The 25,210-nt window shown below is 41.7% G+C and overlaps 1 protein-coding gene across 1 annotated transcript; it reads left to right on the forward strand.

The window, feature by feature from the left end:
• Positions 1-25,210, forward strand: LOC137592424 (frizzled-3-like). Its single transcript, XM_068310591.1, has 11 exons — positions 1-125; positions 1,056-1,993; positions 16,421-16,617; positions 16,951-17,253; positions 17,340-17,502; positions 18,635-18,934; positions 19,138-19,389; positions 23,379-23,527; positions 23,624-23,738; positions 23,995-24,158; positions 24,244-25,210. Exons 2-11 carry the CDS (start codon positions 1,754-1,756, stop codon positions 24,464-24,466), a joined length of 2,106 nt encoding a protein of 701 aa, XP_068166692.1. The 5' UTR covers positions 1-125; positions 1,056-1,753; the 3' UTR covers positions 24,467-25,210.

Consider the following 25,210-nt stretch of genomic DNA (forward strand, 5'->3'; position numbering starts at 1 on the left):
TGAATCCGCGGGCACGGTGAGCCCAACGCACGCTGCAGGGAACCAGCTGCAAACAGCGGAGCCCCGCCGTACTGCGGTGAACGGAGCCGGTGAGGCTGAGGAGAGTCTCGGCAGATGAATGCGAGGTAAAGCACTGGTGATGGTAACCTTAGACAGGAACTGTGCGTCAGCTCCAACTCGTCATCTGTTGCCGGGGCGGACACACTTCACGTCGGGGGGGTCCTGAGGAATTGGGAAGGGGTCGCGCGCGGCTGAGCGGAAGACGCGCGCGGTGACAGACGCGCGCGGCTGAGCGGAAGACGCCGCGGTGACAGACGCGCGCGGCTCAAAGACCGATACCGCTCTCGAGCCCCGGCCGTGTGGTGTCACCCAGTCCCCCTCCAGCAGCGGACATGCAGCGGACGCCCATCTCCGTTCAGGGTGGCGTCCTCGTCAACAAACCAGGTTGGCTTCCGACAAAAAAAAAGAGCACAAATCAAAGACTGTCTGTTGCCATGATGTCCCGGCGGATGCGGTTCACATTTTAGTGGTGAGAAGCACAAGAACTTAATGTTGACGCTAGCTAGCTATCGCTGCTCTCACTGGAGTTAGCATGAGCGCAGCTTGACACAGGTGTGAATGTAAAACTGTCACACGACAGGCCTCTCCTGTCTTGTCTTTAACGGAAAAGCACCCACGTTTATTTCTAAACTTTTCTGTGTAGTCAGCCGTAAAGACGCCGAGTCGCACGGTGTGAAACCTCGCGGGGGAGCGCTACTGTTGCCCGGCCAACCTCGCACAAACATGAGAGGGAGTGGGGGGGGGGGTCTGATGGTCCGCAGGTGGAACGGTATCATTAACGACACCTTGAGATCCGCTCCGCATCTAACATGGTTTTAGTTGTGTGCAACGTAACCTGTGCGTGATTCCGTCTATGCACCACCTGGATGTGCAGGTGCGTATTAAGGGCTGATCGGACACAAGACTGGATACAACAAGTACAAGTACTGCTTCTGTTGTTCTCTTCATACTCCTCTTGTTGGACTCATTTGCTCTTTGTGTGTTTAAACCTGCAGGACCTGCTTGATGGATCCTCTCCAGCTTGGCAGTTGAATGTAAAACATGGAATATGTGTCTAGCAGAGCTTTCTGTGAAATTACAGAGAGGATAATCACACATGGAAGACTCCAGTCAACGTTTCTCTGTCACATCAATGCAAATTAAATGAGAGGAGACAAAAACAGTGTGGAAGACTGAGAGGTACGGCAGCCCAGAGGAGACCTTGAGCAGACGGCTGATACTGAAGCTATTATCTCAGGGACGTGCTTTCACTGTGAGGATGGAACAAGGAGAATCTGTCCTTGACCAGCGGATTACCAGGAGGTGAAACCTCATGATTATAAAAGGAAAAAAGTCGAACACTTTAAATCTTTAGGTTTGAAAAACACCTTGTGAGTTGTTGTGCAAGAAAGGCAATTACTGAAATGACTGGTGGATTCGGTGATTGATTTACACAAAGAGCGGTTACATTCACAGCCAGCAATTCAGGGTCGACTGGAGCTGCTTTGTTCGGGTCTTGCTTCTACCTTTACAGCTAAGACTAAAATGGACTCTGTTATATCTATTGTTAAAAAATTCCTACATGTCTTCAAGGCTTCATAGTGGTTTTCGTGTAATGATCGATCTGAGTCACTCTTGGGAAACGTCCAGCTTGAAGATACAAGCACCTACTGGAGGATGATATGTGAAAGATTGGTTCTCAAAAACTAAAACAATGGATTACAGACAACGTCTTCGTTTCTGCTTTTCTTTCCAACTCATCTCTATCGCCCAAATCCTCCTCTGTATGATTACACCTGCTCTATCCATTCATATGGATTACATAGAGAGCCATAATGAGTTTAGCTGTGAGCCCATCAGACTGAGAATGTGCCAGGATCTGCCTTACAACACCACCTTCATGCCCAATCTACTTAATCACTACGACCAGCAAACTGCAGCGCTGGCTATGGAGGTAGGTTGTTTTGGTTTTCGCTTTGTGTATTTTTGTCTGTACAGACTGTTTAAGATCCAGATGTTGTCAACACCTAAAAAAAAATGACATCTCACTCCAAAGTACAAATCCTGTCGGCTATAGTAGAACAAATTGGATGCATGTAGCCACGCTTGGGAGGGAAGTGGTTTGGAATATCAAAGAGTGAACAGAAGCGGTGAAACTGTTGAGAAAATGTGATAGTCCAACTACGCTCCTCACGTTACCGGTCCGTGTCCTCTACTTCAGGTTACTGTTTCACACAGACATAGATGAATGCGCACCGACTCTGTGAGGCACTCTTGACCTTTCTTACATGTGAACAGTAGATGACAGACAGAAGGTACTATGTGAGCAACACCAGCAGCAGAGGGAGAAATTTGAAAGCTGATAGCTGATTTAGTGGCTGCTGCTAGCAAAGAGATATATGTTAAGGAAAGTGCATTGGTTTTTACCAAATAAAAAATTTAAAAAATGGCGGGGGGGGGTTGCTGTGTTACCTGCTGTCTGAGTGCAATACTAGACATAGACTATGCATCTATATCACATTACCTCTCTTTTCTACTCCTTTGTGACTCTCCAGAGAGGGAACACAGAGGAAGGTGTTGTAGTTCCTTTAGAACGAGACTGAATTATGTGTCTGCACAAAATATTTCTTGGTATTAGAATGTCTTAGGATAAGGACACGTTTGGGTGTGTTAGTTGTGTAGTGCTAAATTAATGGAGGACTGCCTAGTATTTTCTCTCCATTAAAGAAGCTGGTTTGTTCCAAACAAAGCACAAGAATAAAACAATCTTTTTTAATGTCAGTTTGAGCTGTTTTAATCTCCAGACAGATATCTGTCATCAATGTTTTTGTTCTTGCTGGTCGACCAGTTACAAACGAAGCAGTGTCCTCAAAAGAAGATGGACTCGTAACAAATACTTTCAGTTGAGTTAAGTCTACTTCTGACATTTCATATATTAATTTGACCTGTTTAAAAGCAGGTGAGTAGAGAAGGAGCGCCTTTCAAGCTTGACGTGAGTTTCCAAGAAATCAGTCATAGATAGATACTTTAATAATCCCGGAGGAAATTGTACAAAGATATAAGATAAGATAATAGAGATATTTCCCTTTTTCCAAATGTAATCGAACTAGATGGTGCATCATTTATGATAGTCAAAGAATCAAAAAATACATTTGAGAACCTCAAAAATAATGTCTGGGTTACCTGCTTACTCAAGGTAATTTGCAGAAGGTAACCGTAACTGAGAGGCTGCTTCTGACAAAAAGATCTTTAATTGAACGGTAATATTAGTTAGAAAATGACTTTTTTACACCATTGGTATTGGATTGTCTCACTTCTTCTGTCTCTCTTTTTTTTCTATTTACATTGTCAAACACGATGTAATTTTTTAGCATCAACTCCATCGAGTTTTGAAGCAAGCTGAGATGATAGTAAGTGCGGTCACGGAGGTGCGGTGTACTACTGATTAGTCAGGGAATTGCCACACCGTGCTTTATTATTACTGAGAGATGAGAAAAATGTAAAGACACACCAGACCTGCAGTTTTTGAATAGTCTTGCTTCTTTGCACAATCTGTCTTGCTTTTAACATATGCATTATATTCTGGGGGGTTTTGTCCTTCAGAGTACAGACAAAATTAAGAAAAGCTTTATTTTAGATTGATGGTATTTTAGCTCTGCTCAGTGTAATGCTCATTGAGAAATAGGATTCTGTTAACACATTAAGACACATTTCAAATATTGAAATTCAGTCAGTTCCCCAATGTCATGTCAAAACACGCTGTGTCAGGGATTGTGAGATGCATCTGTTGCTGAACTTGATTTGACTCAGATGAAGGAGCCAAGTTACTGACACCCCCTAGTCCCTCCAGCTATGGAGAGGTTTTTCTCATCGAGGTTGAGGAGCAATATTAGCTCATTTCATTTTCCTGCTCTGCTCTTGTCTGCTTTGACACTGGAGGGAAATATAATAATATCTCTCATGGGACAATGGCTGCATAATGTGTGTATTCACAGATACATGTGTACATGGGTTCATGTGGAGGTATGGGAGTGAGGAAGTTAATTCTATGTTTGAAATGATAATGGTGATAAAACAAGGATAGTTTTTGTATAGATTCCAAATGTGCTACACATGTGAATTGACCACAGAATTGGTCAAATTATTGTGCCATTTATTTACGGTATCAGTTTAGCTCTTGCAAAATATTAACTCTGGCACAGCTGAGCTGCTGAGGTCCAATGTGAAACAAGCACTGACCGAGACACTAATTGTAAATATGCTTGTACTGCCGGATCTATAAATAATTCCACACCATACACTTCATCAAGATTATCATGTCAGTGTGGGCGATGAAGGATGTATTTGATATTAGGGCGGTTTGCATCTGGCCTGAAGCTCCTTTAATCTGAGGCATGACAATGGTTTAATAAATGTAAATGGCAGTTTACATGAGTTGGACACCAGTGGTGTTTTCAAATGACTACAATCTTGAACCATGGTGTGGTAAAATTCCATTTTCAGGCTTGTCTGTAAAAGAACAGCCAAACGGCAAAAAAAGGCATTTTTAAATGTTTTTGTTTATGACAAATATTAAATCAATCTATACAGTCTGCTGGGCCCAGTTGTTGTTGAATTAGCTTGTTGTGCTAAAAAGCGTTTGTTAAAAGGTGTGAAATAAATTTCTCCTTCCAAATCAGCATGAAGTTTTTCAGATGTCATGATGAAACTGAAGCCATTGTGAGCAGCTGTCGAAGTCACAGTGAAACAGATTTTAACTATTTGGAACAATATGAGCTTGTGACCAAAATGAGTTGCTACCTAGTATTTTTTCAGGGTTTTTTTTTAACTGTTCAACAAAAGGAAATCTGGATTATCTGAGGGTTTTTATGCATGCCTAACACACAGTGTCACATTTATGCAGCAGTGTTTAAATCACAGGGCAGAGCAGCATTTCTCCTGTGTAGAATTTCCAAGCCTGGCTAAAGCTAACTGTACTGAAGGTGTGCACGTGTGTATGTGTGCATTCATGCCTGTGTGTGATAGGAGAGGCTAATGGTGCCAGCTGTCATCTCTCAATAGTGCTAACTAGCCGCTCAAACCTACAATGAAGACATTGATTCCCACAGACCAACTACCATCCCATCTGCCACAATACTCAATTAAACCTGAGGAGGCTAAGATGGACTCAGTGGCGAGTGAAAGAGAACAGAGATGAATGTGGATCTCAATGTGAGATGAAATAACGAGTGAAATGAGTTTATCTACCACAGAATGTAATGACTCTCAGGTTATGCTGTAGTTTATGGCATTATTTGATCTTCATATTTTTTAGATGCAAAGACTTAGATGTGTGACCTCTTCGAATTCTTGATCACACAGACAAAAAGTCTTTGTGAATTCAACTGTTTTGTTCTTTATCTTACCAATTTATCAGAACTGCTGCTCAGCAGCAGGGAAGTTGTCCCTGAAAGTAAATATAAACAGATGAAATTAGATAATAATGTCCTTCTAAAAAAAACAAAATAAAAAAGAAAGCAAGACTTGTTAGGTTTTCAGAAAATACACATTGCATGCCACAAAATTAATTATTTTTAATAATTGCGTGTTTTCTTCAATGAAACATATGGACGTTATGAAAAATTACAATGTTCATCATAGCCTCTGTTGTCTTTTATTATCTGTAATCATAAATAACTCAGTTGGCATCATACGTTAGCTACCATGCCTGAGGCTTCTGCAGATGTCTGCTTGGCCAACAATTTAACGGGTTCGTATTTGCCTGTCTGCACTGGGGTTTTAATATGATGAAATGTTACTATACTGATAGAATAGATCAGTGTTCTGTAGTCTTTCCCTTCAAATAATTGGAGCCGTGATATTTTTGGCTCCAAATGGCACAAAATAAATCAGACTTTTAGACAAGCTTCACAGCAGAGGGATATTCTACGAACACATTATTCCTCATTGAGTTTCTCCAAACAATTCAAACACAATCTTTGTCATTTGAATCCTGAAGTAAAAGAGATTAGAGAGCCCCTGCTCTAACGGTCGGTTAGAGAAGGCCTCATTTGGCCAACAATAGAACACACTGTTTGTAAAGCAAATAGACAGCAGCCCTTGCTCTGAATGAAGGGATCTCAAAATGTCAGTCACTACGCTTACAAGCCCACTACAAAAATTAGACTGCTGGGTGAAATTAACTTTAGACAGGAATTTATGGTTACATTTACAATCAGTGCAAGATCCACTGATTAACTTTGCCTGGAAATGATCAGTATTCACATTCACATTGTTCTAATGTAACTCCTACATTTTCAAAGTAATGCTGGGACTTAAAATACAGTATGTTAATTATTTAATGCACAGCTGCCTAGGGTTTTTTTCTCATTATTTTTGTAATCAGGCATTGAAGCCAACATTGCAATGAAAGAACTGGATCTGTAAGAAGGATTCACAGCTGATGAAATTTATTTATACCAGTAACTTTTAATTAGCAAAGATACACCACTGTATTCAAGAAGTTCATTCTATGATACTGAAAATTCAAAGTTATGCATGGTGAAGGAAACAAAACATCTTCTCTTTTACATAAGTTAACACAGGTGCTGCAAACAAGGGAGACATATTATCATTGTGTGCAGACAGTCTTCCCTCGTTGAGCACCAGCCTGAAACATGAGAACTTTCTGCCTTTATATGAATGCAAAAAAACAAAAATAGTTTAATAGAAAAACTAATAAGAGGATAATGCAGTGAATTGAACTGTGGATGAGCAAGAGAAGACTGCTGATATTCATGAGTAGCAGAGGTTGAGAGATTAATTTGAGGTGGTCAGAGTACAGAAGGGACAAACTGTTAAAGGGAGAAAATGTGTGGGACAGTGGAACAGGAAGACTGTTGGAAAGGAAAAGCAGAAAGAGTGACAGGTTGTGTAAAGACAAGGGCTCCCGGGTTTGTGTTTCTCTCACCATGGGGTCCTGTCCTTCAAAATGAGACGTCTCTGTATAGAAAGGGCCACTCAGGGGCCACCAGGTCCCCACAACAGAGAGAGTTTGTGTGTGCCAAACCTGGAGAGTTTGAGGCTTGTTGTGCTGAAGTGTGGTCTGTTGTGTTATTTTTCTTTGTGTTGCCATGTGTGAATAGAGAATAAGCTTTTACAGAGGTGCGTGTCTGTGCGTTTATGGTTGTGTTTCTGCTTGTGTGTGTGTGTGTGTGTGTGTGTGTGTGTGTGTGTGTGTGTGTGTGTGTGTGTGTGTGTGTGTGTGTGTGCATGCATGCGTGTTTGCTTGCTGCATGTGAAGAGGTTGATTATCCCTTTCACTCCGACGGAGACAGACAGGTCTTCATTCAGTTTAAAAGTTCCTGTTTATTTCAGTTCAGCTTTGATTATCCTGCTTATTTCCACAGACTCCATTGAAGCTGCTAGCTCAAATGAAGCAATCATTTATTTATATGCAGAACAAAGGCACTGCCTTGTGCTGTTTTTTTGGCAGACTGTTCCCATCAGCATAGCTGCCACCTCTCCTTATCCAGCCTGCAATAACAGCTAAAGAGAGATTTTAGGAGAGATTTTCCATTGGTCCAAAACTGCTCTCTAGCCCAATGCAAATTCAGTACTGTAGGCTTTATATGTGAATATAGGGAATTCTTTGTTCAACCCAACACTATTCTTCCAAAGGTGTTGAAATGTTTTAAACAGATAAAATAGGAGGGCTGTGACTTCTACTTATTTTCATAATTTTTTCTCCCATTAATGTTGAAATTTTGAACTATGCTAAAGTCTTTAATTATTGAGCTCAAGGTGACAGATTTACAATGACTGTAAAATGGTTTCACACACACGCACATTCCTCCTGTTTTTTATTTTCTCTGTTATGATGTGAACTAGGGCCAAGAAAGATAAAGATTTTTTTATTACTATTGTAAATGTGTTTTCTGTAAATGACTGATCACAAAAATAACTTCTGATGTCAGTGTGTGTAGCCCAGAGTGTGCTGAGCTCTGGCTTCGTATTAGCTGTCAATCTTTGCACCTGCTCAACCCTTGAAATTCTAGCCTTTCATCTAAACCCTTCCCTTCGCCTTGATATCAATCCTTGATATCAGGTCCAGCTTTCATTGACATTGTTTTATGTGTCTAGAGTCCATCTGTTCTTCTTCCAGACTCTCCAGATGATTGTGTCATATGTGACTTGGTACACCGTCCGTCCATCCTTGCATGAGTGATATGTTCTGTTGGTGTTAAATAAAACATAAATATAGGTTATCCATGTCTTATGTTCTTAATCAGAACCCATGACCCAGCTTGTGAACTGTGTGTGTGTGTGTGTGTGTGTGTGTGTGTGTGTGTGTGTGTGTGTGTGTGTGTGTGTGTGTGTGTGTGTGTGTGTGTGTGTGTGCGTGTGTGTGTATCTTGGTGTGGGTGTAACTCTGCATGTCTAGCTATTTAACCCTCACAGTTAAGCCCAACTTCACACTAACATACACACAAACACACATCATTGAGCCCCTTCTCATGCGAAGCCATTTAAGTGAAGCAACACATTTTTACCACAGCACAGCTGAGGACCAGCATCAGAACAAAGGACGGTTTTTTAAAATTCCATATTTTTATTTTTATTTTTATTTTACAAAATAAACATGCTTGTCTTGCATTTTGTAGTCAATGTAGTTGGTTAAAATGGTAGATTGAATTACAGGAGGAAGAGGATTTCTCAATATATCGATTATAATCTACTAGGAAATATCCAACAGGAAAATTGTTGGTCATGCATGTGAATTAAATGTTACAAGCTCCTTTATTTGTTGCATCAACATACAGACAATTCTATTGAAATATATTGATAGAATTAGGTCAAACTTCAATAGAATGTTTTTTTTTGTATTTGTGAGTTTATGAGATATTAATCCTTGGTTCTTTATATGTTAGAAATAGTGTGGTTTTGTGTGACTGTAACTGTATGTAAGTTGTAAGCAGATGGATATGTGCAGGCGGTTGGGATGTTGTTAGGACGTGTGTGGGCGGGTCTGATTCAGCGCCATTGTCGCGCTCTTGGCTCCTCATCCCCCTCTCTATCATTTCATTTGACCCTCTCTCCCACGTCGATCATTTTCCTTTCCTTTGGCTTTCACACTTTCTGTGTCGCTCTTTGTGCAAGCTGGTATGAAAGCACAATGGCCTCGTGGGTGCATGTGTGTGTCTGTGCACACGCATGTGCTGCTGCCTCCCATCCTCAATGAGACACGTCCCTGTGAGAGCCAAAGCATTACCTGTTGCCATGGTAGTTAAATAGGCAGAGAAGGAAGGGGAGGAATGGAGGGAGAGGGGAAGGGATGGGGAGTGGAGGGAAATTGGATGATGAGCATGTTCTGTAGTGAACCAAGAAAAAAGGGGGGGAGGACTGGTAATTAAAGGGAAAGAGAGGAAATGAGAGACTCATTCTGGAAACTAAGTCTTCACTCTCAAGTGGTATTAACTGAGTGAAGGAAGATCTGTAGAACCTGTGATGTTGTCCTACAGCCATTAACTTTTAATCATAGAGAAGCATGGTGGAGTTGGAGAATCTCTCTACACCCAAAGCAAAAGGCTTCCATGTCTTCTCTTGTTAATATTAACTGTGAATCACACGATTTTCAAAAGCAAACACAATTTCTGTTGTTCTGCGACAATGACAGACACGATCATTTCAAGTCATTTGAAAGTGTGCCGTGAAGGATGGGTGTCTTTTTATCAGTCTGACAATAAAATAATTTGATTTTATAGTAGTTTTACTGCCAACTTCTAATGATTTGTAAGGTAGCATTGGTCTCACCGATACACATCACCGCTTTCCATTGTTTTAGAGTCTAGCTTCTGTTGCTGATTACATGGAGAAATGTTTAAAACATGCCTGCATAGCTTTAATTTAGGTATTGCTAACATAACCAGGAAATTAGTCACTAGATATGTTTGAATCACTGTGCAATGTAGATGGCAAAAAAATCCTGAAGCTATTCACCAAAATCAGTGAATATAATTAGAGGCTAAATGTGTCATTTATGCAGATTGAGACCACAAAAGAAGAAATTAATGCGGTGATGAAGATGATGAACAAAATGATAAAAGGAAAAATGGGAGGTAAATTGTCAGAAAATAGACTGGAGAAAAAGTAAGAAGTCCAAAAACAGGATTAATAGTTTTTGGGAATCAAAAACAAAAAGTAACATGAAGTTAAAAATAAAAGTTTGTAGTTGTGCTAAGATTTGTTTGCATAAAAAGAATTGTGTTTTTGTTTTTGTTTTTTTCACAAAATTAGGGAGTTGAGAAAAGCAGGATGTTTGATTGTTGATAGGAACCCTGAGGTTGAGAACAGTAGAGAAAATGTAAAGAGGAGGGAGCTGGAGTATGCTGATGGTTTTGCTAGATATTTTTGTCAAACATGGAACAGATTATGGGATGTCAAATAATGTTGTTCTTGGGAGGAGAAGCTGAGGAGGACAAATTTTTGTCAGCATAATCGCCTGGAATAAATGGGGGTTGAAGAAAATAAGAGATGAATACGGGAGAGGGGAAGTATGAGAGGGAGAGGAGGAACGTGAAGTGGAATGCTATTAACTGCTTAGTCCAGTCCTCCCTGCTGAACGATGGATGGACACGGATAAACAAACGGATGAGAGAGAGTGGTGCCCCTTTTTTGATCATCATTTCAGAGATTAGGGAGGAGCCCTGTCCTGTTCATCCATTCACCACAGTGCCTGTCTCCCTTCTGAGCCTGAGAGAGGTGAAAAAGAGGAGGTGAGACAAGAGAGTGTTTGTAATAAGGTGTGAAGTTGTAATAATAGATCATGTCAGTACTAACAGTCAGCAAACAGAAAATGTTGCATGAGATTGAATACAAAGAATAAAATAGAAAATAGGGTGTGAGCTGGTGAAGGCAGAAGGAGACGAAGGGGCGATGTAGTTGCTTTGTGATTGTGAGGAGAGGTAATGTCCTTCCCTTCATATGGTAGCAAGAGAGAAGGGCTCTTGTGTAAAGACGCAGTCACTGTGCAATTAATAGTTTGAGTGCAGGTAGGAAAAACTGAGGGATCAAGTAACAGTGACACTAAAGCAAAGTGGTGTATTCTATTCTCTGCAGAGATGGGAGAAGTGAAGGATATAGCAGTAATGTCTGGTGAAGAAGGAACGCTGCAGAGATACTGTAGTTGGTGAATGGAAGTACAGCTGATGTGGTCTGACAGCATTTGTGCTGCGGGGTTAGAACCTCTGATGTGAGTTATGGTGTGAGAGAGAGAGGCATGACACACGAGACAAGTGAGTGCGTGAGGATAATGTGTCCAGATGGACTTTGGCAAGGTTTAGTAACAACAAGCCACACTTTTTTTTTCTCATCAAAATTCCTCCTCAGCTGTTGGGAAGAGATGCAGAAAACCATCCATTATATCTGCCAGTGCATTTAAAAAGCAGTTGTAGTCTTTGTAATGTGGAGATTCAGGGTATATTTTTTATTTGTTACTAAACGTAAATATCCCAGGAGTAAAATACTATATAGCAAAACTTGCAGGTGAGTAGTTTCAGTTTGCTTCTTTAATGTTAATTCTGTTGATGATCTGGTTGCTGTTTGGGGGTTTTTCTGTTATGATTAAAAGCTGAAAACAATTGTTGATTATAAACGTGACATCATAATATCTATAAGTATCATTGATCAGCCTTTTTGACCCAAAGGACTTTTTATGGAAGTCCAGGATCTGATGGATTTTGGGCAGGTTTTGTTTTCCCTGAGTTGGACAACAGCTGAAGAAGCACGGCAGCCAATTCCAGATCTGTTTCTTTGGAGGTTTGCAGCCTTCAGCCGTCACCTTCATCTGACCACAGCCCCACACTGGTGACTGAGGGTTTGTGTGTGGTGTGTGTCTGTTTCAGTTTCTCACACTCTGAACAGTCCTTCCGATCCATTTGACTCTCTAATCCACCAGGAAAACCTTTGAACCCCCCGTCACTCTCCCCTGCCTTCCCTCCAAAGTATTTGACAATATGCATGACTTTCCACAGAGTTGGCTACCTGGATTTTCCCTTTTCTCCACTAAATTCCACTCACACACCACCCATTCATTAAACACACTTTTGAATTTTACACACAGAGAAAACAAAACTTTCCCATTTTTAAAAATTTGAATCCAGATCAGTGCACTCACTTTTCTCTTTCACTCTGCAATGAAATTATGCGTGTGTCATTTTAAGTAAAACTTGCATTCTCTCATGGGGTGATGGAAGTGGGTTTACACATTTCATGTTGTCAAAAAGGGTAGCCCTAGAAAGGAGTTTAGCCTCGTGGCTCCCTGAGATTCAGCTTTTGTCAGTATTCCGTGAGCTAACAGGCTAGTTGATAACCTCAGTGTCTGCATTGCTCGATGCTCTGAAATGTCACACCATCCTTTTTATATGTTCTAGCATTCTAATAGGTTTCATAACATGACTGGTAAGGCCTCTGTCTGTCAGGTTGTCTGTCTTGCTATTTAGTTATTTTTTATCCTTAAAGCTTTTTTTCCCCCCTCCTCCTATTTCTTTCTGTCTCTCTCCCTCTGGGGTACTTTGGACAGAAGGAGTACAGAGAAAGAAACTTAATCCCTCTATTGACTAAGAGGTGGCTCTATTGGGGGTGCTTTTTTTTATTTTCCTCTGTCAGAAACCCACCATGCTTCTCATTCCAAATGTTCACTATTGCCTGTCCACACAAACATGCACACACACACACACACACACACACACACACACACACACACACACACAATGTATAATTTGTTTTTGAATTAGTTTTGTTCAACATTACCGTTTATCACTACAGTATTTTCCATACAGTAAGGCGCACCTAAAGGTCTTTTATTTTCCCAAAAACTGACATTGCGCCTTTTAATCTAATGCGCCTCATACTGTATATGAACAAGTTTTAAAATCGGCCATTCGTTGAAGGTGCCTCTTATAGTCCAGTGCGCCTTATAGTGTGGAAAATACTCTTTGGCCATTATGTTGCATCTCCTTGTTGGATAATGGAATATGTTGTGGTTTAGGGGTTAATAGATGCCTAAATGAAAATCCAGAAGTATTTAAGAAATATAAATATGCATTAATATTTTTTAGGTCTTCTGGTAATAGAGCAGGAGATTTGGAACATTGACCAATGAACAGGATTTTTGCAGCTTGGTGACCCCTTCAGTAATTTTATTTCCTGCATTAAGTAAATTCAACTCTGCTGCATTTCTGTATCACCTTATTTCAATACTTATCACACAGTTAAGACATTATAACTCTACAAATATCAATAATAAAGCAGCTCTGATGTTTAAAATGTAACATATTATATTGTATTAATATGGTAACTTCTCCATTTTACCATGTTCACACCTCTCTGCATTGGTCACAGTGTCACGGGCCCTTTTGCATTTTAAACTTTTTTTTGTCATTTTGTTGTTAGTGATGATCATCTTTAGTCCAGCTGTTACCTGGAAACCTTTTAATGTACAGAAATGTAGGGAAAATGTTGAATATGTAGAATCTCTCATGATACAAGGACATGCAGAACATCAACACAGCTAGCCATTATTAAGGACTACAATATTTTCCCCTATAATTGTGAAGCTGATGTGCTGCATGTCTATCCTCTTGTTTACTCCTCTCCCTCCCCGTACCACCTACTTCCACTTATTCTCCTTTCTCCACTCTTCCATGACAATGAACTATAAAATGCTGAACAATTCACACAGGTCATCCTCCATAGAGAGCTTATCGTCCCCTCTTCTCTCGTTGAGTAGCACAGTTGGGCTGTTTAATATCAGCATTCTTTCTGGGTGGTAACAGTTAGAATAAATGCACTCAGACATCTGAATACATGTATCGACTTTTGCATATGCACAAACCCGAAAGTACAACACTCAACAAAAAAAAAACAAAAAGATAAAACACACACATCAATAAAAATCACTAGAATGGGGACACAGAAAATAGAGGTGATGCACAGTCACTGACCAGTGTGAGAAGATGTGAAGAGAGCCTACATTCTGCTGGACAGTGAGAGACACTCATGCAGAAGCAACGACTGCTCTGTTAAGTGTCGCCTCCAGCTCATACAGTAAGACAGAGCGGAACAGATGGGAGACAACATGTCTACGTTGTTTAAGAGACGTCTCTTTTCAGGGATGAACAACAAGATGATTGTGATTGATCCAAATGCCTTCACGTCAGAAACGTAACAGATTTCAATGCTATTATTTTATGTCAATTGTAAACATGCTTGTTCAATGTTATCAAGACTAGGGTCTCTTCTGAATCAAGTTGACATGAGGCCATGGTTACTTCTTTCGTTTTCCATCAGAACAGCCATTGCATAAATTAAGTTCAGGGTAACATTATATTATCATCCAAAGAGTTTAAAGGACTTTCCAAAAGGTGGGCCTCAAAAACCTCTAACTTTTTCAAAAATCACAGCTGCAGAAGTGCTTTCTGGCCACATGGAGTTACAGCAGAAAGACAGTCAAACGTACGGTAGTCAATATAGTCATAAAACTGTTTATTATATTATTGAGCATCTCTGTGGTTTCTACTTTTCATAAATGCCAGGTATTTAGGAGAAATCATTAGCCAAATATTCATTTTTGGAGTAAAATACATTTTATTAGTTGGTTTTCATTTCTAAATTCAGACATGTTAAGACTTACATCTGGGATTGCACAGGCTGCATGCTGTTAAATCCCTACACAGCACATCTGTTCAGATATAAAACATGTTTGATGGGGTTTATTACAAGTTTATGTCAGAGGTTTTATCTGGATGTTGAAATACAACTGGCTGTTAATGCATCTAAGTGAAAGTTTTTAAGAAGAAGAATCATGCGTATTTGCACATATTTAAGGCTTAAATTTAGCTTATATTTAACAGCTAATGTGCTGAACTTCATGTTCTGCTCCCATTAAACAAAACTCCCACGAAATGCTGTTAGTGGTAAACTAAATTTAAATTCCAAAATAAGAAATTTAATTTTCATAAAAGAAGATTTAAAGTGATTATATAATTGTATGCATACATCACATATTTGGTATTCTGTCTCCACATAATACATTTAAATGCCGCATTTGACGAACTTAGTCAACAATGGAGTTTCATGTTGGTCGTGCCACTGTGTATCCCCACGGTAAAGCTTGTAGTGTCACACACTTCAGAGAAGAAAAGCATGGGATGTAAATATGTGAATTATTGAATGTGTGTGTGTGTGTGTGTGTGTGTGTGTGTGTGTGTGTGTGTGTGTGTGTGTGTGTGTGTGTGTGTGTGTGTGCGCGTACACACATACACTTGTGTTTCTGTGCAATATTCAGAACTGTGTCACACAGCTCATGCACCGCTGCGTCCATTTACTGGTGGAACATCCTTCCAATGTTCAGATCTAGACCACAGCAATCGACAACGATCAAAACACACTCACAAGGCCCAAGTCCACACACACAGGCGCTCACTGATGCATGGGTATCTGCATGAATACACTCATCACGCTCTAAGCATATACTGCAGCTTTTGTTGGAGACAATAAATAAAAGCACACTGTTTGGCATCACACGCACACATATTTTATACACATGTAGGGCGCAAGGAGAATGATGTGCGTGATCAAGCCAAGCGTTTCCTGTCATCACTTTAGTCTTCTTTCATTGCTGTGATGGCTCTGCTCTGATTTTTTTTATTTAAAGCTCTGCTCCAGATCTTGACAGCACAGCGCGGATGCAGGTCACTCTGCACTCAAGAGCAACATAGCTTTACGTTACAAGTAGCATCCCATTGTGCATTTTGGAATTACTTAGGAGTTTGACTTAAAGCCAAGACAGTTTTCCATTGACCAGTCACACCTCTCACATAATCCTCACCACACAGGTTTTCCTTAATGTAAAGCTCACAAATAAAATGGTTTAGTATTGACAAACTCACACAGATACCACCGTTTTTTAGCATTTCCTGCATGTTCTATCAGACATAGTTATTCACGGAAGTGCTAAGCCTTCGTCTTCTCCATCACTTACGCTTCTCTAGTCGGACAGAACGTTTGAAGCTGCAGCCTGACAGTCGCATTCTCTCCATCCTTTGTGATGGCTATGTCTGGTCTAATAAGAGCCTCCACATCCAGTATGTGCCACTGATAGGAGTTAAATTTCTGCTGAGCTGCTGTGTTCCTTATACCCAGATTCATGACAGATTCAATTACAGCCTTGTCAAGCTGCATCCCGTTCATATTATGATTTAAAATTGGAAAGCTGAAACGTGTAGATGTTTGCAAGAGACTTTGAAAATCATTGTATAACAGACACATTATATCACCACTGCCAGTGCTTTCCGCTCATGTCATGTGTCACTTTTCTCCTCCTCCTCCTCTTCCTCTGCAGCCTTTCCATCCCATGGTTAACCTGGAGTGCAGCGCTGACCTTAGGATGTTCCTGTGTGCCCTTTACGCTCCAGTGTGCACCAGATACGGCCACATGTCCATGCCGTGTCGATCGCTCTGCCACCAGGCCAAGGATGAGTGCCATAACCTCATGGAGATATTTGGGTTAGCCTGGCCAGACGACATGGAGTGTAGCAGGTGTGGCTTCCAATTTCAGTCAGTAACAGCAGTCTTGTGTCAGCTAGTTTTCAATTTGTACTGCATATTTAACATTGGACTGAGACGTCAGTATACATTTTGCCTATACCTTAAATCTGCATTGTTGTCACACACAACCAGTTGGTGTCAAAAACTCAGAATCTCTCCTCTTTGACTGTTTCCTCCAGTTTCATCTTTTTTTTTTACCTCAGCTGAGCTCCCCTTCCGTCTTTTCCCTGTCGCTCTGTTCAGCTTTCTATTTTCACATCAGGTCACATAGAATGTGTGTTTTATATTAAACTTGGTGACCTGACTCAGTAATTCTTTTCACAGGTTTCCAGAATGCGATGAGCCTTACCCTCGTCCGGAGGACCTGCTGGAAGACTCCGACCCTACGGACAAGTCGTCCATGACTGTCCAGAGAGACTACGGTTTCTGGTGTCCAAGAGAGCTCAAGGTTGACCCGGACCTGGGTTACACATTCATGGGCAGGAAGGACTGCTCTGCCCCCTGTCCATCAATGTTCTTCAACCAGCAGGACCTGACCTTCATCCGCTACTTCATCGGAGTTGTTTCCATTGTTTGTTTGTCAGCAACGCTCTTCACCTTCCTGACATTTCTCATCGATGTTACCAGGTTTGAATGGCAAAATGTATTGAGTATGATCCCTTCCAAGAGACATATAACCCCCAGTTTTCACTAGTTTTTCTTCACTCCTTTAGGTTTCGATACCCCGAGCGTCCGATCATCTTTTACGCTGTGTGTTATGTCATGGTGTCGCTGGTTTTCTTTCTGGGGTTCCTGCTGGAAGACAAAATAGCTTGTAACGCAGTCAGCCCTGTCCAGTTCAGAGCTTCAACTATAACACAAGGCTCACACAACAAGGTGAGACCATTGTCATCCAGTACTACAGCCATAACATCACACTTGTTAACATCATGTTTTGACCTTTGAAGAAGCCTGTTTGGTTTGTGCTTTATGTGAATATTAGTGCTGTCAGGCGATTAAGAAAATTAATCTAATCAAAGGATTTGTACTTTATTAATCTGATTAATCGCATTTTAATCTCATACCTGCTAAAGGCCCCCAAATAAAGAATTGGAATTCTAGGACATTACAAAATTGTAGTGCATGACTAATCAATAGAATACACCGAGAACAGAAGATTTGAAATCCACATTTTAATTGGTTAAATGTGCTTTATAAATTAAAATTCAGAAGAAAAAAGGCCAAGAACATCAGCAAACCAATGAGGCCAGGTGCATTTCTCATAAATGCAATACAAATACAGGAAAATAAAATAATTAAAATTCAGAAATAAAATAAGGCTGAGTCTCAAATAGGCACATAAGCAGACTCTCAATCAAAATGAATTCTAAAGCTGACTCAATACAGCAATTCAAAATGAATATTATAATATGTCTCTAAATAAGGCAACATCAATAAGATGCCAACAGGCTTTTCCTTTAAAGGGTAAGCTAACGTTCAACTCTGTGTCCTTCACATGTTTTACATTTAAATGATACGTTAGTCTGGAGCTGCTTCAGTGATACGAAGGTTATCTTTTACAAAATGTACAAATCAGTGCGTTTTTGTTGATAGTCCGTCTTTGTTCTTTTTAGAGATAAACTTTCCTCCCAAAGGTCCCAGTGGTCTTGCCTCGCTCTCCTGTGTCGCGTCCATCTCTGTTGTCAGTCACTCTTTTTTGACTAGTGACGCAGGTAGGAAGTGACGTCACTGCAGCCTACGGGTCCCTCAATGGACCAAATTTAAAATGCTTGCGCATTGACTAGCCACTCACAATTAATGCGTTAATTTTTATGGCGTGTTAAATTACAGCGTAATTAATTAATCTGATTAACGCGTTAAACTGACAGCCCTAGTAAATATTAACCATTTACATCATAAACTTTGAGGTTTTCGAAAATAAATGAAAATACGAGGGGAAAAAAAAGCTCAGGTTGTTTTGCTACCTTTTCCCTCATGATTCATTGCGACTTACTGTTCTCTCTCCCAGGTGTGCACCTTGTTTTTCATGGTCCTGTATTTCTTCACCATGGCCGGCAGCATGTGGTGGGTCATTCTTACAATCACTTGGTTTCTGGCTGCCGTGCCTAAATGGGGCAGTGAGGCCATCGAGAAGAAATCTCTCCTCTTCCATGCTGTTGCCTGGGGCCTCCCAGGGGCCCTGACCGTCACCCTGTTGGCCCTGAATAAAATCGAGGGAGATGGGATCAGTGGAGTGTGTTTCATCGGGCTGTATGACATAAACGCCCTGAGGTGGTTTGTTCTGGCACCGCTCTGCTTCAACGTGGCGGTGAGTAGTCAGAAGAAGAATGAGTGGGTGGGAGGGTGAAAGAGTTGATGAGTTGATGGATGGATGAGTGAACACATTAAAGGTTGGACGGATGAAATGGTTTAAGAGTGGAGTTGTTGGCTGTAATTGTGTGGATGTGCATCTATTAGTAGATGGGATTGAATTTTGTGTGTCTGCCACTGAGTAGAATTTCCCCTCCTCAGGTGGGTGTCTCTCTGCTGTTGGTGGGCATTGTGGCTCTGAACCGGGTTCGCATGGAGATCCCCCTGGAGAAGGAGAATCAGACCAAACTGGTCAAGTTCATGATCCGAATGGGAGTGTTTTCGGTGCTCTATCTGGTCCCCTTGTTGACCGTTATTGGGTGCTACCTGTATGAACACACCTACCGGAGCGTCTGGGAGACGACATGGATGGAGGAGAACTGCAGGCGCTATCACATCCCTTGCCCATATAAGGTAGAGAGAGGAGTGGAAAAGATTTGGATGTGTGCATGAGATGGGCTACTGTTAATGTGCCAACATGGGAATATTATGTTTTACGGGTTTAATAGGGTGGAATTAACTCCACTCTTGCGTCATTTCATCCACCCATCTTTTTAATCTGTTCACTCATCCATCAACTCAACTGTTAGCAGAGGGAAGCTGTCGAAGACGAGACTGAAGGTTCATAAAAGGGACCCCCGATTACTTACATACAATGTGTAAGTTGCCCTCTCGGTTCAGGATAAATACCCCTGTCTAGTAGCTAATAATAGTATAGTATTTATTAGCATTACTATTAGTATTACATTCATAGTATCTTCTGTCGGCTCAGCTGAAAACCTACAAAGATCCAAATGTGATGGACTGTATTATTATCACAGCTCATGCTGCAGCATGCAGGCTCCCCCAGGCCTGATCTGTATCTCACTCGCTCTAAGTGTGTTTCCACACTGTCAGAGTTACCAGGGTGAAGGACTCAGATGCTCTCTGAGCTTCTGTCATTACATCGCTAAGAAGAGTTTGTGAACGTAACAAACATACCTGGATCATATCTGGAACGGTGAGAGAACATGATGCTTCTCTTAGTAGGTTAGTAAGCTAGTAAGTTAGTCAGTCAACATCCATGCATAGTTTCTGGAGCATAACTAAAAAATTTCTAATTCTTTTTTATAAATCCTTCAAAAATCAACCAAATACTGATGTGGCTTTGCTATGGAGGGACGTTTTTAGGATTATATGATGGATAAAGCTTATTCTGGAGTTTGTTTATTCATAAAAAGTTTTAGATCAACATTCATTGCAACTTCCATTTTGGAACTTGGATCATTTCTATTTTTGTAACTTCTATGATTACATTTTTTTTGGGGTTGTTTTAGAAATTGAACTTTTTTTATCAATTATTCAACAAGAATTGTAATAAACAGGGAAAAAAATTGTGTGTGTGTGTGTGTGTGTGTGTGTGTGTGTGTGTGTGTGTGTGTGTGTGTGTGTGTGTGTGTGTGTGTGTGTGTGTGTGTGTGTGTGTGTGTCATTAGCTCAGCTAATACAGGTCTCCATACAAAGGTCCCATCTTTGTTTCTGTTTCTCACGCTCTGCTATCTCTGCTCTACAATGTCTTTGTAAGGTTTATGAAGAGCGATGAAAGTGTTTCACATACCGGGGTTAAATTAATAACTGGATGTGTTTAATGCAGGTTCTGTTCCACACACAGGCCGTGAACACACACACACACTCACACACACACACACACACACACACACACACACACTCACACACACACACACACACACACACACACACACACATTCACAGAACCACAAAAGTTTTTTTTCTAGATTTCTTCTCGATTTTTCCATTGTTTAACAGAGTCTCTCTGTTTTTATGATAGAATAGTGTCAGCTAATTTTTGACTGTCAGGCTTTGTGGGCGTGAGTGGTTGGGTTTGTGTGTGTGTTGGGGGGGGGGGGTAAAGGCAGGTGCAACTGCTTAAGTTACTCGTCAGTGTCTGGGTGCATGAATGTGTCCATGGCTCCGTGTGAGAATACATGAGGAAGAAGCCCCTTTATGACCTCTGGAGCTCTGGAATTTCAATATTACTGTGTGGTATTTGATTAAAACCCTCAGGAGTTGTTTATACAAAGGGGTTAAATCAGGGTTGAAGGGTTAAATGTTGGATAATTGAAGATTCTGTGGGTATTGTTCAAGCTCAAGTGATTTTATTTTGTCTGTATACTTGGGTAGAAATTTAATGAAGACCAAATGCTTGTTGTTTAGTATGGAGGCCTTTAACGGAGATGTTGTTTCTCAGCCTGGACAAGAATACAGGATTAAATCCAATTAATGCACAGACATTATCCTGGGCCTCAGTTCTTGAAGAAGCAAGAAAGACCTGAGCTTTCTAAGAGTTCATCTGCACCAGGAGTTCAGTCCACTTAGTTAAATGTTACTCATTCCCAAAACGATTCATTTCTAATCCAGTAAATCTGAGTGAATTAGATCAGAAGATTAGTTTTGGAAAATCAGAAACATGTTTTCCTTTTGTTGACATCACATTTCTTGCAATGTGACTTCTATTAATACACTCATTGTGGGATTGATGCTGGAATGATTTATTACACAACCCTAGTTGGATTCTCTTAAATAGATCTCGAAACCACACAGCCGCTGTGGTGTTCTGCCCCCTGGCGGTAGCTCCGGTACCTTGCAGCCTTAGAGCGCTCAGCTGCTGCGGTTCCCGACGGCCTCTCTTCAGTCCTTCAGATGGACTGAAAAGCACCTGTCAGTGCTGAATTCTTCCGACCCTCTGAAACCAGGGCTTTGAACCGGTTCATGGAACGAAAACGAAACCGAAAACTTTATCTTTTAATGTTCTGGAAAAGAAAATAATTGTAAACCGGTTAATACCGGGTTTTTATTCGTTCTTGAAAAAAAAAGACCTGATGTTTGACCTCCTGTCCTTCACTGGAGGGGTGAGAGCAGAGAGAAGTAGTGGCTATCAGCAGCAGGTAAGAACAGGGAGGTCTCCCAGTCACCATTAATCATTACAGGTGAACACTCAGTGTGTCAGTCTGAACATGTATGATTTAGACATGAACTCAGTGGCTGCAGTCATTTTCAGAGCAGTGTGTTCCCGTACTGCCAGCGCTTTGTAGTAATACTGAGCTATGGGAGAAGAACAATGAAGATCTGTTGTTCAGCAATAAATGACATGGTGGAAGTTATTCTGTTCTAATGTCATGTAGTGTCTAAGAAGGAGGCATAAGTCTGAACTACATGATATACCTGTCATAAAGCAGAGGTGTAGTGCTGTGGTTCTGTTTACTGGAGGGTGGGGGCATATCTATAATTATAGTCTATAGTATATAAACTAATTGTTTTAGCTGCCAATTTAAAGTCCTTCAGTTTCTGTGTTTTGAGCCCCATTCAGCTCCTTGTTGAAGAGGCTCAGTCTAAATAACGGAGTTTATTTCTCTACTTTGACACACGGCCCACATTATTGGTTCATGGTTGTTAACGGAACAAACAGCTGACTGGTTGGACTGTGTTGTACTACGTGTTTAAATTTAAGAAACACACCGACATTATTTTTAAATGTTTCTATGTCTTTATTTAGTGATAAATGTGTAGTAAATCCCTGAAGTCCTCGTCTCCGGTCTGCATTGAATCTGTCGGTAGTTTCTCCCCCGCTGACCGGCTGGTTTCCGGGGGTCTGTCCGGTAATGATGCTTTAGAGAAACATCGGACAGAAGTCTGAGCAGACACGTTAGTCCAGGACCCACAATCCACCACCTGTTGGGGGGTAACTCCTCTGCACTGCCCCCAGTCCTGGTAAACCTGTGTTCACGTCTCTCATCCATCGCTGACGTCATCGTCGGGGGTCTTCAGCCAATCAGATGTGGTTACCAGCACACCTGCGGTCCAGTCCCGGTATCCCCCCCATACCGGTACCTACCGGAGGTGTGCCGGACGGAGCCTCGCGTCACGTCCTCTGATTGGTCCATCGCTGCCGGCGTACGTAGTGACGTCATACGTCCTCTCGGTGGACAGTGGTCGGTCTGGAGGATCTCTGACTGACGTCACAGAAACATTTCTACAGATTGGTGAACTCAGTGAACACAGAAGACGCTTCATGTCAGAAGGAGCAGCGTTGGTTTTTGGGACATTTTAAGGCTTTAATCGCGTCTAATGGTGCGGAAAATACGGAGCCTCCATATTTATATCTACAAGGAACGTTATTAACCGGTTCAGGAACTTTATCCTTTGTTCTAACCGGTTCAGGAACGTCAGTTTATGGTGGAACGCAAAACCGGAAACGTTCTGATTCCGTTTGTGTTCGGAGCGAACGGATCGTTAAACGTTCCGGTCCAAAGCCCTGTCTGAAACATACCAGTCCTTTCAGTTTTTACACCTGGTGTGGTCTTCAGTGGATGATTGTGGAGTTCATAAGTATTCATTCTCCTCAGGTGGAGCAGACCAGCCAGCCACTCATGGTTTTGTTCCTAATTAAATATCTAATGATGTTGGTGGTGGGGATCCCCTCCGTATTTTGGGTGGGCAGCAAGAAGACATGTTTTGAGTGGGCCAACTTCCTGCACGGCCGCAGACGCAAAGAGTAAGTCTAGAGATGTTGGACGGATGTTGGGTGTTTGTTTTGTTTTTTAGTGTAGTTTAACTCTGTGCCCTACTTGGATGATTGTTCCCTTTGCAGCAGTGGGGTGAACGAGTCTCGTCAGGTCCTGCAGGAGCAGCCAGACTTTGCCCAATCTCTTTTGCGTGAACCCAACACCCCCATCATCAGGAAGTCCAGAGGAACATCCACTCAGGTGTGTTACACAAAGTGTAGCTAAATCAAAAGTCACCGATGTTGAAGTACTTACTTTAATTCTTGTAGAACCGTTAAACAACAAACATAATCCCTGATGTGTGGAAACTATTTACAGTGCATGGCCTACATGGAAGCAATGAAGGGATGAAAGAATTAGATACTGAATGTAAACCCTTTGAATGAAAAGTGCAAAAAAATTCTTGCAGACCAGCCTGTCTCTGTCATCACGTGTCTGAATCCCCACCCTCCTGTAGGGCACGTCCACCCACGCCTCCTCCACCCACTTGGCTGTCGTGGACGACCTCGATGAACCAATGAGGACTCACCACGGCCACCCTGCCTCTACTAGGAGTAAGGCCAGCAGCGTCCACAGCAAGACCAGCTACCATGGTAGCCTCCGCTGCACTCGTGAGGACAGGTATAGCAGGCCATCGGTTCTTTTCTTTGTGAAGTTGGAACTTATGAAACCAAGTCTTCCTCCTGTTTCCCTCTTCATCTCTCAGGTGTGATGCTGTAGTTTACAGAGGTACAGAGGAGCGCAGTTTCCATGGCAGCATGCCTCGTATTGACCACCCGCTATCCACTCACAGCAGCCTTCACAATATTGGCAGCCACTCGCAGCACGGCAGCCAGCGTGACGTTTCTGAGGCCCCGCCCACCTCCATCACCCACGGAACAATGGCGAGCCACAGCCAAGCTGCTGAGAACGAAGGTGCCACCGCCTGAGAAGAGACAGATGTGGGAATTCTGACGTGGATGCTGTTGATGCCTTTTTAAAAGGAAGACTTGCTTACAGCGCACACACACACACACACACACACACACACACACACACACACACACACACACACACACACACACACACACACACCTGTCTGTCTGGTACTTAAGTGTTTTCCTCTATGAAGCTGGAGAATGTAACAAGCTTGTGCTGTGACGCTGCACTTTGTCGTATGCTCCTCATTGATCAGTGTTAGCCCCGCGGCTAAAGCTAACACAGTTCAATCAAAGAGCTGGACTCATGTCTTACAGATTCTTCGCTGTAACTTTAACAGTTATGTCTACAGATGCTTGAATCAAACCAGTTGGGCCAACAGGGGTACGTCCATCTCCCCTAACACGATGGGACGTGTGCTATTCAGGGATCCTGTTGGCGCACAGATTAACCAGAGCTAGTGCTGGACAGGAAACGTGAAGGTTCAACTCGTTTCCTTCCACCATCTTGCAGGACAGATATGAATATTGATGACTATGTGAACACTGCCGAGTATTGCTTTGCAACAATCTTAAATGGTATTACCACTCTCTTTTTAACGTCTCCTAGACTTTATCTATTTCAGTGGTGGTCTGGACTGAATCTTATTCTTACTGAATGATGTCTCACTCTGTGGCCTCAGAGGCCAGCAAACACAGGCTTAATGTGAAATGTGGACCTCTGCTGCCAAAAACTTCTGTGTGTGTGTGTGTGTG

This window comes from Antennarius striatus, chromosome 1 (assembly GCF_040054535.1).
Source record: "Antennarius striatus isolate MH-2024 chromosome 1, ASM4005453v1, whole genome shotgun sequence".
Classification (NCBI taxonomy): Eukaryota; Metazoa; Chordata; class Actinopteri; order Lophiiformes; family Antennariidae; genus Antennarius; species Antennarius striatus.